The sequence below is a fragment of the Benincasa hispida genome, chromosome 2 (assembly GCF_027475165.1).
Source record: "Benincasa hispida cultivar pf3 chromosome 2, pf3_genome.v1.1, whole genome shotgun sequence".
Taxonomy (NCBI): domain Eukaryota; kingdom Viridiplantae; phylum Streptophyta; class Magnoliopsida; order Cucurbitales; family Cucurbitaceae; genus Benincasa; species Benincasa hispida.
The window spans coordinates 40,503,851-40,517,926 of record NC_143479.1 but is presented as its reverse complement, the minus strand read 5'-3'; the positions used below and the strand labels follow the sequence as shown (position 1 = coordinate 40,517,926).

At 33.2% G+C, this 14,076-nt stretch overlaps 2 protein-coding genes across 2 annotated transcripts; both read right to left on the bottom strand.

Moving 5' to 3' along the window:
• Positions 1-474: 474 nt before the first annotated feature.
• LOC120071250 (phosphoglycolate phosphatase 1A, chloroplastic-like) lies at positions 475-7,792 on the bottom strand. Its single transcript, XM_039023408.2, has 11 exons — positions 7,275-7,792; positions 5,512-5,579; positions 5,217-5,309; positions 5,075-5,146; positions 4,525-4,596; positions 4,195-4,254; positions 3,418-3,470; positions 3,090-3,187; positions 2,477-2,576; positions 1,214-1,317; positions 475-767 (listed from the first exon to the last, which is right to left on the bottom strand). Exons 1-11 carry the CDS (start codon positions 7,576-7,578, stop codon positions 661-663), a joined length of 1,131 nt encoding a protein of 376 aa, XP_038879336.1. The 5' UTR covers positions 7,579-7,792; the 3' UTR covers positions 475-660.
• A 1,129-nt stretch (positions 7,793-8,921) lies between these two features.
• Positions 8,922-11,141, bottom strand: TIC20-II (chloroplast import component Tic20-II). The gene is made up of 2 exons (XM_039023409.2): positions 10,297-11,141; positions 8,922-9,174 (listed from the first exon to the last, which is right to left on the bottom strand). Exon 1 carries the CDS (start codon positions 10,927-10,929, stop codon positions 10,303-10,305), a length of 627 nt encoding a protein of 208 aa, XP_038879337.1. The 5' UTR covers positions 10,930-11,141; the 3' UTR covers positions 8,922-9,174; positions 10,297-10,302.
• Positions 11,142-14,076: the final 2,935 nt, after the last annotated feature.

Sequence of the window (14,076 nt, the reverse complement as noted above, 5' to 3'; positions counted from 1 at the left end):
CAGGATAAGGTACCTAACTTTATCTATAAACTACAAACCACTTAGATTATTATTTGAACATAATCCACTTATATGTTTACCACATATTGTTCAAGTTTCATAAAATAACCTTAAATCTTTCTTTAATGAATTATTACATATATAAAATAATCAACCATTACTTCAAATAATATATTAACTACGAGGTTTTAAGGCATACATCCCAACAGTTACAGACTTCATATGTCTAGTAGCATCTTAGTAACATATTCATGAATCTAAATATGTTCCAACTTCAAAATAATAATTTAATGATTTATCAATTTTTTTGTTAATGAAGTTTTTAAATTTTTTTATATAACCTTGATTTAAATTTTTCAATACGTTAAAGATAAATTTTAGAATTTCAAGAGATTAGAGACACCTTGTATATTTAGCCAATATTTTATGTAACATGGATAAAAGTGAAAACTTGAATACTTATTAAAGAAGTTCTAAACCAAAATATTTGTTCTTTTTCATTTTTTTTTTCCTTTCATGATCAATCTTTAAAAATAAAAATACAAATTCATACCAATATATAATTCTGGATTCATATATAGTCCTGATAGTGATAATATACCATTGCATTTCAAGAATTGAGGATAAAAAACAAATAGTTGTTGTACATGCTGAGTGATCTCATACAGTGGCAGCTTTGAGAGAGAGGAAATCTGAAATCTTGTTGGTGTAGAAATCTGGTTGTATAGAGTTGTTGGGACTTTGAAGTGTTGACAAGTTTGTAACACCTACGAAACAAACCAAAGTAAATCAAAGTTTTCTATTATCATGCAACAAGAATTGACTTTTTAGCCAAACCGAGCATAGCTCAATTGATATACAAGTAGGTTAATAACCGAAAGATTTTTGGTTCGAATCTCCCTACCCCCAATTGTATTAAAAAAAAATAAAATTAAACCCTTATATTTTAGTCTCTCAAAATCTAAATGTTATATTTTAGTTCTTAGACTTTATATAAAAAAAACTTATGTTGGTCCTTGCTAGTAACTCTTTATTTCAATAGAAAATCCAACACCAAATCGTTTGTATGTAACCTTAAAAGGATGTACATGTGTCATATTTAATAGTTTTCGTGATGACAAATTTCATAATGCTAAAAAAGTTTAGGGACTAAAATAGAATAAATGCTAAACTTCAAGAGGAAAAAGAAGACTTAAAACTGAAAATTTATTACCTGACAAAACAAGAAGGGTCTTGCAACCACCATTTTGTCCAAACAGAATATCAGTATCTAATCTATCTCCAACCATGCAGATTTGTGACTTCTGAATCCCAAACCTATAATTGGCATGAGAATAACATTATTTGTTTAGAAGGATATAAGATAACAGAGAAGCAAGCTTGTTTCTATTCAATATTCGACATTAAGAAAACAAAGAATGACCACCGATACTTCGTTAGTTAAACAAATATAGATGAGGTGAGTTCTAGAACTCCCCTCTCTCTCAAAGAAACTTTCCAAAAACATCCTATGACACATTTATCTTACACCTGAATGTGTTGGTTCGACCCGAAAATTCTTGCTAACTATGTTCCAGCCCAGACTATCCTGAATTAGGCTTCTGTTCTTCCTTTCTAGCATGCCTTGTTATACACATATTTGATACATGATTTGACATCAACCTTGAACTACAGTCAACAGCTTTCTTCATAGATTAAAGAAAAAAAATTCCATAAGACACATTTTGAAGGTGATAATAATCTTTAAAGAAATAGAATACTGTTTACTCAAATTGTGTCAGGCTTTTATAGATGCTAATTTGTAAGGCTGATATGAATTTGGAATAATACAGCAATTTATTGCCAATGACCAACTATTCCACAACTCTTGGTATGTGTATGTGATAATAGCATTCTCTTTCACATCAGTGCATTCGTAGTAATTGTGTCAATAATTCATTTTTGTAAGGTTCATGTATGACTGCATCAAGTTCCTACACAGAAATACATGTTTTTTTTCTTTAGATATCCACAAGTGTCTAGATCAACTTGCACAAACCTATCTTGCATGAAGTTCCTACATAGAAATTTATGATTTTTTTATTTTTCGTAATCTACTTGAGTGTGTAGATCAACTTGGGGAAGCCTATACTATTTTTAGAGGACAACATCTAATCCTGCTATAATTGATTGCCGAGAAAACACTTAAGGTATAAAATCTAAAGTAGGTCGCCACCATAACTAGAACTCATTTTCTCTAAGCCTTTTACTATTTTCATTGATCCTTATGCTACGCCAACCACATAGACATAGAGGGATAAAAGCACTTCTTAAGACATTCCCAATCACATCCTACGAGAGGTACATAAACTAACCAGATACTCTGTTGTATATCATTAGACAATTATGAGACCTTTTTATGTGAAAAGTTGCGTAGATATATCAAGCATCTAACATCTACATAATTTTGAACAGATCAGCAACATATAAACATTACTTGTTTGCTAAGTAGTCCATCATGAAAGTTGAGGGCTTCCCAACAACTAATGGCTCACGTTGAGTCGATCCGCAAAGAGCGCCAACCATTGAACCACCACCTGATGTATGTGGCACACACACAAAAAAAAAAAAAAAAAGGCTAAAGAGCATTCCCCATGTACACAAGTTATTAAAATCTATAAAAACAAGGGGAAAAAATAAGGAAAAAAAATCAATTTTTTTAGAACTTTCTGATTTCAGCTTCAAATACAATGATCTACTTCAACAAAATGGAACTCATAATCCTTATTCTGGTAAGTCATTGGTTCGTTGTAAATCATAAGGAAACAAATTGAAACCTGTTAAGGACGACAAAACCTCTACCTATCTCTACATTCGTATAATATTGTCCACTTTGGGCATAAACCCTCATGACTTTGTTTTAGAACTCCAAAAGGTCGATGCTATTGGAGATAGTTGTTCTCACTTATATACCTATAATTTTCCCCTTATCTAACTAATACGTGGCTTTATTTGTATACGCGACAAAACCTAACCAAGTAAAAGTAATGATCAATTACTACTCCCACAAATAGGTACTAGAAACCAGAGAAAACAGGAGAGAACTAAACCTGCCCACTCTTGCGCATCTGTCAGATGAGTCACAGCATCACGATTAGTTGCAATGAAGAGGCAGCCAGGATTTTCTCGTATGCAGAGTGTTCCATACCTTCATTGCCAAAAAAAGAACGTTTACAAAAAGTTTCTTATGACAAACCATTATGAATATAGCTCAACATAGTTGCAAACAAATAGGCTACACAATTAAAAGAAAGTATTTCACCACATCACCTTTCAAAAAAGAACGAAATAAACAAAATAATTATTTTAGAATTAAGTTGTGATCGTCACCTACAGAACCGAGTTAATGAGTAATGTTTAATAGAGGGCAAGACTTACTGCACTTTGTAATAGTTAAAGTATCGATCAAATCCAACCACAACAGCTCCCACCTTCATGGAAAAAAAACTTGTTTAGATAATATTCAACTATGGAGCGAAAATGAGAAAGAGGAGATTCTTGATTGAATATAGTAAGCCCTGAGCTAGATTAATGTATGAAAGTGATAGGAACAGCATTTGGATAGTTAGGAATATCATTAGGGTAATAAGGGTATGTTAGTAATTAGCTGAAGAACTTGTTCATAGGGATTCACTATAGTTAGAGTGAATGAGGAGGAGAGAAAGGTAAGCATCGGTTTAGTTGGTTTAGGCAAGAGGAAGGTCCAAGTGCCTTGAATTACTAGTTACGATAGTTCTTCTATCTTCTATGTTTCTATCTAGTTTAACTATTTGGTTTATAAACAAAAGGAATAAGAAAGGTGGCAAAGAAGGGTATTCCACAGGATATCAATATGTAATTGGCAGGATTGGGGCGGTGATTTTTTGGCTATCAAGACCGTGGCAGGGAGAGTTCAGAGAGTCTCTCTAAGACCTCCTCAATAGCTTAAATTTGTTTTAGCTCAGTAAAGTTTTACTTAGAGCTCTTCAGCTCAGAATAAAACTTAGAAATATTTCTGATAAGTGATAGTAGTTGAGAGAAGTTACACGCTTTCTTTTTCTTTTTTTCTTCCTATAGGAAACAAAGAAAAGTTACATCTTCAATCCTATTTGAGATTATCCAAAGGAAATCCAAATAAGCAATTTGTATATAAAGCAAGCAAGATTAGAAATGTACATCCTCATCGTGCTCCATCAGAAAGCCTGGCTTTAGTTCTATCTTCTTCCCACCATCCTCCTGTAAGAAGATGAAATATTTACTCTATTTACTTCACATCTAATCATCCTGACAAATGACATTAAACTTTTAAGGTTTATGTGATGAAATACAGCAATGTCGTAACAATTACGAATCAGGTCCAGTGATCACTGCCAAAAACGTTTGACATATGCATTTATTAATCAAAGTCACATCACATTTCACAGACTTGCGAGATAAGAACTGGCCGCATAGAGGGGGCAGGATATTTCATAGCTCGTGAAAATTAATAAATTTCATCATATATACCGGTCCACCAAGGTACTGATATCCAGCGAGTTCAAGTTCTTTCAAGATGCCATCCTCACCAATCACATAAATCTGACACCACAAAGTCACAAGTTCAGGCTAAAATTTTTCATTGCCATGGAAATTTCTACTCACTTGAAAAATCATAAGAACCTTGAAAACTTTGAGATATAGGAAGTTAGTGCAATAAATGCAATGGATTAGATAATGTAAAAATAAGCTTAGCTCAATGGTTAAGATATTTCTACGCTCCTTAAAAGTCATAGGTTCAAATTTCTATCTTATTTCTATGGTCTCATATTCTAAAAATAATAAAAATAAATAAATAAATTCCACCCTGTGAGCCTCTAGTTTTGAAGTAACCCTTGGCTAATAGATGAAAGATGATGCCCATTATGATAGATAGCTAAACAGTATCAAACTAATGAAATATGCATTTTGTTTATTTGTCAAAAAGAATTGGCTCATGACTAGTCAATAGGAATCTCTGGCTGTCTACTATTACGTTTTTGACAAGTAGAAGAGATACATAGCCAAAGCAAGCAAGTACCTTCTTCTCCTTTGGGAAATCAATAGACTTCAAATATGCAGCGGCAGCAAAAGATGATGCAAAAATTTCTTCCTGAAATATTTAAATTTAGTTAGATTACAATTTGAAATGGAATTCGACTCGAGAACTTTAAGTCACTGACCTCAGTGACATTAAGACCAAGTGTCTCAAACTTTTTGCCATATTGTTTCCTGGACTTTGTTGAATTGTTGGTAACAAAAACTAATCGCTTTCCCTGAAATTAAAAAAAATAATAAATAATAAAAATAATAAAAGATAGAAGAAAGAAAAGGCAAAATGATCCATCAACTGAAGAAAACTTCAAAATTGTGCATCATTTTCACTCATGTATGAATTTTTCTATTAATTTGTACCCATCACCACTGTTTTTAAGGCCATAAGTTACCAAAAGTGGGTTAGAAGATCTAGTTTTATACCTTTGATCGAAGCATATCCAGGGTTTCTGGAACTCCATCTATAAGCTTGTCTCCTTTCCATATAACCCCTGCAGTTAAATCATTGGAAATCTTTAAAACCATAAGTGGAGAAAAATAATATAACAGAGTCTGAACTAATACTTTCTCTTGTATATTTCCCATCCTAGATACAAAACTGTTAAAAAATTTGACGAAAAGTTCTCCAAATGTGGCACATTAGCTAGGGGAATGCAAACTTTCATTAAGTAAAAATTCAAATGGGGCTATGAGATTCTTGATTCTTTTCGTGATGTGAAAAACAACATTGGAAGTGGAACCACTGTAACTGTGGTAGACATTTTCCTTTAACGTACTTACAAAACAATTTTAATTAAAATGTTGTTAATAGCCTCTCCTCACAAAAACTTATACAAATTTATGGCTTTGAGAATGAGCTGCCCTTTTCCATCTTCTTCACATGATCAACCTTTCAAACGAGCCAGATCATCCATGAGTGTCCGGACCGCTTCACCGGCTCACCCTACTACATTCAGTTAGTAGTCAAAGAACCTTTTAGAATACTAAATCCTGGTAGCCACCATGGTTTGAACCTATTCTCTCTAAGCTCTTTAATACTTATAAGTTATATTCAGTTTTATTGACCACTTGGTATGGTCAACCCATAGTTGTTCACAGTGGAATCCCTTTTATCCAAGCTCAGTATATTTGGCACACCAAATATCAAGGAAAGTGAAATTTTCCCCTAGGAGTTGAGTCGAACTATAATTAATGTTCATGGCCAATATGCATAAGATTAATCCTAAAATGAAGCTCCAACAATCATGAGCAAACAGGAGCTGAACCATACCTTCAACCACTGTGAAATTGTTAATTATTTTGGGACTACATGAAGTTTCATTCATGTGGCAAGTGTCGCTCGAAAATCTACACCGAGAATCAGAACTTAATGGTAACCCTTTCAACAAAGCAAGGAGACTCTGCTGCAACTCTCCAACTCACTAGATTGTTCCTTTTGGAATCTTTGGTTGGAAAGAAACTATTGAACTTCTTATGACGTATAAACCCATGTAGACATTCTAAGAATTTTTTTTTCTGTACCTTACATGGTGTAAAATATTCTCTCCGTTCAAATAGCTGCCACAATGTGGTTGACTGTTACACAAATTGGAAGAGTTTCTTGTGAATCTTCCATGGTTTGGAGCATAGCTATCCTCTCCACCTCTTGTAATTTCATATAATCTCCAAGACATTATGCTTAAAAAAAAGGTGATTTATAAAATATGAACCATATTATTCAAAAACATCATCTACAACCAATGAACTTGACAAACTAGATCACCAAGTCCTCAAAGACCTCTTCGCTCAAGTAAACTCAATTTCTCCCATTTAAACAACAAAAAATCGATTAAACCATCAATGAACCCAGAAGCTTAAAGTGATAGGTTATGGTAAACTTAATTATATCAATAATTTAACACTTCCACTCACTTGTGAGCGGAAACGCCCAACAAGAAATATAACATTGCAGAAGTTCAAACATAGAACCTCTTATTTGATATCATGTTGAATCACCATTTAACTCAAAAATTAAGCGGATATGTTCAGTCAATTCGACTACATCAATAATTGAACAAAACCCCCCCCAAAAAAAAAACCAGCCAGAAAAGCAACGATCCATTGACAAAAATCAAAAGAGTCCTATATTTTGGATGCAAAAGAAAAAAAAAAACTCTGGGGAGAACTGGGAAAAGAAAAGAACTCACCATCGCAGTCGAAAATGAAAGTCTCAACTGAATCAATGAGTTCATCAGCGTTCTGAAGTGGCTGAGCAGAAGCACGAACGGCAAAACCGTCCATTCTAGACCTATTAAACTTCCTGTTGTAGCTACTATTCCATCCAAAACTGACGTACCCAGAACAGGAACAATCGGATAGAATAGGGGAAAAGTGCTTGAAACCCAAGAATCTGGGGGTATTGCGGCTCAAATTGAGAAAGGATTTGGATGCATTTGTGGAAGAAGCAACAATGGGTGAATGAGAAGCCGCTGTGCCTGTTCTGGTCAGCATATCGGTTACTGCCTTTTCTTTTCTGCAGCCTTGGTTTCTGTGTTGGAAGTTTGAGGCCGTTAAAGGCCCTTTTACAAAAGAGTGACGTGGGATGAGTGGTGCTCCATCGTTTGTTTGGGATTATAAGCCATTCAAGAATTTCTCTTTCTTTCTTTCTTCTTTCTTCTTTCTTTTGCAAGTATCTTCCATGTTTGGAGTTTAATCGCTAAGGGCCATTTATGGTCCACAGCATTTCCTTTCAATTTGTTGTGTAAATTCAAGAATAGTTTATGGTTTAGTGGGTAAGTTAACGTATTATTATTCAATTACTTTGATCTCTCATCTTTTATAATGGTCCATTTTTTTTAAAAAAAAAAACCAATTTGTACTTTTGAAAAGAACTACCGAAGGTGTGGAAAACTATCACGAAAGTTAATGAATAAGATATATATTACCATTTTAAAAATCAATTAATTTGATCTCTCAACTCTAAAATTCTTGAACACAAAATCAATTTAATTTATACTTCTTGATAATCATCCTAACATAGAAAAACTAAAAGTTGTGGGAGACCATTGTAACAATTTTGGTACAAAAAATAGACGGTAATTTTATATTTCGCAACAAAAATCTAAGTTAGTAGAATTATTGATTATAAGCCAAAAGAAGTATAGTTCAACTGATTTTCGAGATGTGTTAACGACTATGAGATCAATGATTCGAATTTCCCCACCCTTTTGTACTTAAAAAAAAAATTATTGATTATAACAGTTGAATAAAAACTAGTAATTCCATAGAGAATTTCAAATTTTTTAGATTTTATCTTCTTATAGAGTTCACGTATCCTCAAATCTAAGAACATTGGTTAAAATGTAATATTGGTCTGTGTTTGAGTATTTGCTCAATTTTAGTATTTGTATTATCAAATATTTAATTCTAGTCCTTATACTTTTAATAAATGATTACTTTTCATGATTCACTATCCACCATCCCCACTTCATATAATTGATTATTTTACAAGTTAAATTATACTCCTTAGACAATGTCATTTGAACCTCAACATTTTTTTTTAATTAGATGAGAGAAAGGAGGAAAAGAACTTCATTAAATACAATAATGGTAAACATTTAAATAACTCCGTTCAACTTGTTTATTTATCTTGAGTATCTCATTCCACTTTAAAATGCTCTCCTACACTCTCTTTATTTTAGATCTAAATTTGAGTTGAAATTCAATGTCCAATAGTTTTACTAAATTGAGACGAACGATGTAGTCTACTTAAAAACAATACAGAATAAATAATTATCTATAGAACAATATTTTGATCTTGAGGTTTATTCATTTGGGTTATTACAATTTACAACTTATATAATTATTTTCCATTTAGTTTACTTCTTAAGCTTGGAAATAATTGTTATATACAATGTTTGTACTATAATTGCTTGTAGATGGTCGAAGTATAATAAGTTTGGTAGTATTAAACAATTCTCATATACATCATATTCTCGCAACCTATTCCCCTTCAAACCCTTTCAATTTCACAAAATTTAGGTCATCGGTAAACAATCCCCAAATCCATCATACAAATATTAGTTGATTGCCACATCATAGTAGCCCCTATGACAAAACAAAAATGGAAATGTAAAAATAGAAATTTAAGCATACCCATGCTAAGAAAATATGTAAAAAATAAAAGTTAAAAAGATCAATGTATTTAGGATATATTTGGCTTATTTTTTTAAAAAAATTGAGTATTTACAACCACTCAAAATAACTTTTAAAATATATTTAAATAAAAATGAGTTCTCTAAAAAATATTTTACGATCAATATGATCATATTGAGATGATAACTATAAATATTTTGTGTTACATAGTTGTTAGAGACAAATCTAGCTCAGACATAAATTTCCACTTAATTATGACATGGTATAAAAGATTGAATTCCCCTCTTCTTGTAAAGAAATTGCCATTACTTTAATTTTGGATATTTTTTTGCCCATAAACTATCAACTTTTGCTCATTTGGTCTTGTACATTCACAATGTCCATCATCTTCCTATTTGCAAAATGAAATCTCTGATACGAATTTATGGTTATATTATTAGAATTAAAAAAATTACCTTTTTAGTCTCCAAATTTGGAAGAATATGTATATTTGATCCATTAATTTTAAAAATGTACCTTTTTAGTCTCAAAATTTACAAAAATATGTCTATATGATCTATGAGTTTTTCAAAAATACATTTTTAGGCCCCAAATTTTAAAAAATAGATTTAAAAAGTCTTTGAAGTATTTTTTGTTTGATTTTTTAAAATAATTATATGATATTAAAAATTAAAAAAAAATAATTTTAGAGAAAATGTGATTTTTAAAATATTATTCTTAATATAATTATTCAAATTAATAGTATAAAGTTATTCATGGATCTATTCTTATAAATCTGTTTATGATCTTATTATCTAAAGTTTACCTTGCACAAAAGCTTCATAAAGTTATTCAGTATAGCTGCAAAGAACTCTTATAACCAAAAAAATGCACAATCAAAATACACTTTCCCCAATTCCTCTCTCATACATCTTCTAGAGGGTATAGACCAATCTACATTCATTGGATTCAGATTTCTCCCAAAACTATCAGAACTTCACTAATTTCAGAGCAAAATCAAAACCCTAAAATTTATAAACTCATCTATCCAAAAATTCCAAAAATGGAAGAAAGAGGAAAGGTTGAAGAACAAACCTGAAGCTAAATCTGCCTGCCAGCAGCATCAGCAACAATGGGCAAGTGAGGGGTTCGACCCAGAAGGCAAGAAACCAGACTATAAACAAAGCACAAAACACTGAAAACAAACAATCCATTATGGCCCCAAACCATTATCTGAAACCCTAATCCGCCCCGACCCGGACTCAGAATCCTCTGTATCAACAACGGAACCACCAGCAGCACGTCCAGAGTCACCGCTTGCATCGAATTGAAGCGCACGTAGTGGCTGAAGCTAGGGTTTCGGACCAAGCCCAAGTAAAGCGCGAAGAACGCGACGAAGCTTGCGTGCGGGATCGAGCGATAAAGCCCTAGAATCGGGAGGAGTGGCTCGAAGGCGAAGCCGAGGGCCGGGTACTGAGCGAAGAGGAAGCGGCCGTACTGGAGGGAGTTGAAGAAGGGGAGAGTGTAGGCAACGGCGGAGATGACGCGGTCGGTGGCTGGAGTAGGGTTGTAGGACATGCGAAAGACGGTGGATTTTGCGGGTTTAGAGGGGAGAAAAGGGAGAGAAGAACGGTGGCGGGATTTGATGGCGGAGGAGTGAGGGATTAGAGCGGCTCTAAAGGCGGTTTTGACGGAGAGATTGAGGAGAGGGATGGAACTGGAAGCCATTTCTTTGTAGCAGAGGCGTCGAGAGTGAGGGTGAAGAAGAAGATGAAACGACGCTCTTTTCTGAGGGCTTACAGTTCAATTCAAGCTCAAGAAATTAGTTTTTATCAAATAGATTTAAATTTTGGGGAAAATGGATGTAATAACAGCTCAAAATGAAAAATAATTAATCGGCTTTTTTTTTTTTCTTTTGGTTTCTAACAATAGACCAACTACCGGATGGACCGAACCGATCAATTTTATTTTTTAAAGAAAATTGTACAAACTATTCCATTTCTTCCCCATCTCATTCTCTATTCAACCTGAATCTTAAATTTGAAATGATTTTACTTACGCATCCTAGGATGCAAACAAGGAGTTTTTTTTTTTTTTTTCCCAAAAAAAACTTGAAGAAGAAGATTAGTAGACCCTAAAACTCATTACCTGCACCATCTTCATGTCGGAAATTTATAATTAGATATATATAAAATGCATAAACTAAACTATATCTAAAATTACCCACTTCCGTCAGTTAGAACCAGAAAAGATAAACAATTATAATATTACTAAAATAGTTAACCAAAAGAAAAAGAGAATAGATAAAAAAATATATTGGTTCGCCCCAAACTTAGGATTACGTCTAGTCTAGTCTAGTCTTCTACAACTGTAAGTTCTTCTACGACGAAGATTATACAGTTTCAAAACTTGTACTACAAAACTCTCTCAAATAGCCCAATACGAACTATTTGATTCCATATACTACAACTCGATATTTTAAAATTAACAATAAAAGAGAAACACCAAAAATTCAAGAAAGGAAAATGGCACCAGCCGGACTACACAAAACAAAATTGCTTCTGCCACTTCACTCACACACTACCATTTTTTTTTCGCCCATCTTTTTTTGTTTTTATTTTTTTAATAATTTGGCCACCAATTTGTTGTCCGCCTCTAAATTCCCACATAAACACACTTATATATGTTATATGTATGGGTTATCAATAATCTAAAATGTATATGGGCCAAGCATAATTGGGTACTTTAACAGCAACAACTTTTTCCTTTCAATTTTGACTTCGGTCAAAATTAATTAACTCATTCATTATAGTTATTTATATATTTTCATTCCATCATGTGTGCTTCGATAGTGCTTGTCTCTATAATCCCAACATTCTTCCACTTGGAGACAAAACAACGATCTTGTCTCTCACTGTAACAAAACTCATCATCTTGGCAAACTTCAAGACTAAGCTCCCCCTACAATTGTTATCTCCGATCTTCTTAGCAAAATCCAAGGTTCAACATAAAACCTGTAAAATCAACAAAGTAACAAAACAGGAAACCATAAAAAAAAAAATAATTGTAACTCATATGTTCTTGCCATGAGGTATAGGCAAGCTACATGGAACTATCCCCCAGACATAAAAGACAGTCACGTACTCCCACTTCAACTAAGTGGTACCAACTAATATCTTCTTCAATCTTGAACACCTGTTCTTGAAGAAGACACATTCTACAAGTGGTTTGACTCCTTCCTTCAAACTTGCTGTCAAGCTGGAGATTTTATTCTTGACCTTAGTAACTGCTTTGACCATCCACTTTGATGCCCTTATTCGTTTCTACGACTTCATCAATTCATTTGGTTGTCTGACAATTAAGGGTTCGTGATAGCCATTAATTTTCTCTCTCGGACTTCTCAATTGCTTCTGAACTGATGGATCTTGATCTGACTGATCAACACTGGCTATCATTGTTGTTGGCTCAATTATACCTCTACAGCTACCATCTGCAACTTTAACTGGCATTCATCGTCTCTCTAATCCTTTGGCAATACTAAACCGAAAACTATACAATGTGGAATCTCTGTGGTCAATTGCCACTACTTGGGATCCTAATTTGAGTTTACACTGGCGGCTACCAAACTCACAACTGTAACCCTTATCATCCAACTTGCCAGTAGAGATGAGATTTATCTTCATCCTAGGCACAAGCCTGACATCTCATAGTACTAACTTTTATCCAAACTCTGTCTTTAGATTAATGTTCTCAATCTCAGTGATCTTAAAAACTCTTCCATTCCCCATTCTCAATAGACTACGATGTCATGATGTGAAAGATGTGAATAGAGACTCCTATTTGAAGCTATATGTACAGAAACTGCACCTCCATTCAAATGAATGGTTATTACTTTTTGTGTAACTCTCAACACAAACATAGACATCACTAATTATTTCTTCATTAGTTTCAACCAGATTTATCGTTACTTCTTCAGTTTCAATCAAATTTACCTCATGTTTTCTTTTCTGATCATCTTCTAATTTCCTACACTGGTTTTTGAAGTAACCTTTCTTGTGACAGTATAAACACTTTATCTCCTTATTCCTATTCTTCCATTTTTTATTATTACTACTCGACCCATCATTTTTCAGAGTCTACCTTGCCTATACCTTTAGTCACTACTAAAGTTGAACATATGATTCTTTACTACTGTCTTTCCTATGAATTTCTTTAGATATAGCTAAATCACAAATCCCTGAAAATTTTAATGTGTTATCCCCTATTGAGTTAGACACGATAGTTTTCATGGTCTCCCAATTATCAGGTAAAGATATTAATAATAGAATAGCATACATCTTATCATAAATTCTATTTTAACAGATTTTAACTGATTAATGAAAGTGGTAACCTCATTAATATAGGAATTTACAGAAGCATTCTCAACCATTTGCATATTGAAATACTTCTTAAAAAGATAAGCCTTAGGTAGATGGTTTCTCATACCTGTTTGTAAGCGCATCCATCAGCTTCACTACATTAGTCTCGTCGGCTACAAGATTAGCAACATTCATTGATAAACACATCTGATGATTGCAATTGCTTTTTCATTCAGGTTCTCCCAATCTTCATCTGAAATCTCTTTCGATCTCTCCTTTAATGTTTTGTGCAATTTCTCGTAAGTCAACAAATCTTTAACTTGCATCCTCCAATACCCAAAAATTTTTCCATCAAATTTCATGATTCCCTTGAAACCTCTGGGCTCTAATAATTCCATGACTCTTGAACCAAAATGTTCTGATATCACTTATTAGGAATTTATAATTAGATATAAATAAATTGCAGAAACTAAATTATATCTATTTAAGAAAAAGGAAAAGAGAATAGACACCGAAA

What these genes read in the sequence shown, in the direction of transcription:
- LOC120071250 (XM_039023408.2), bottom strand. Translation starts at nt 7,578, where the DNA reads ATGCTGACCAGAACAGGCACAGCGGCTTCTCATTCACCCATTGTTGCT. An exon ending in TTGGTCTTAATGTCACTGAG is followed by an intron (nt 5,147 to 5,216) that starts GTCAGTGACTTA and finishes TAAATATTTCAG; the next exon opens with GAAGAAATTTTTGCATCATC. An exon ending in AGATGCGCAAGAGTGGGCAG is followed by an intron (nt 2,577 to 3,089) that starts GTTTAGTTCTCT and finishes CACATACATCAG; the next exon opens with GTGGTGGTTCAATGGTTGGC.
- TIC20-II (XM_039023409.2), bottom strand. Translation starts at nt 10,929, where the DNA reads ATGGCTTCCAGTTCCATCCCTCTCCTCAATCTCTCCGTCAAAACCGCC.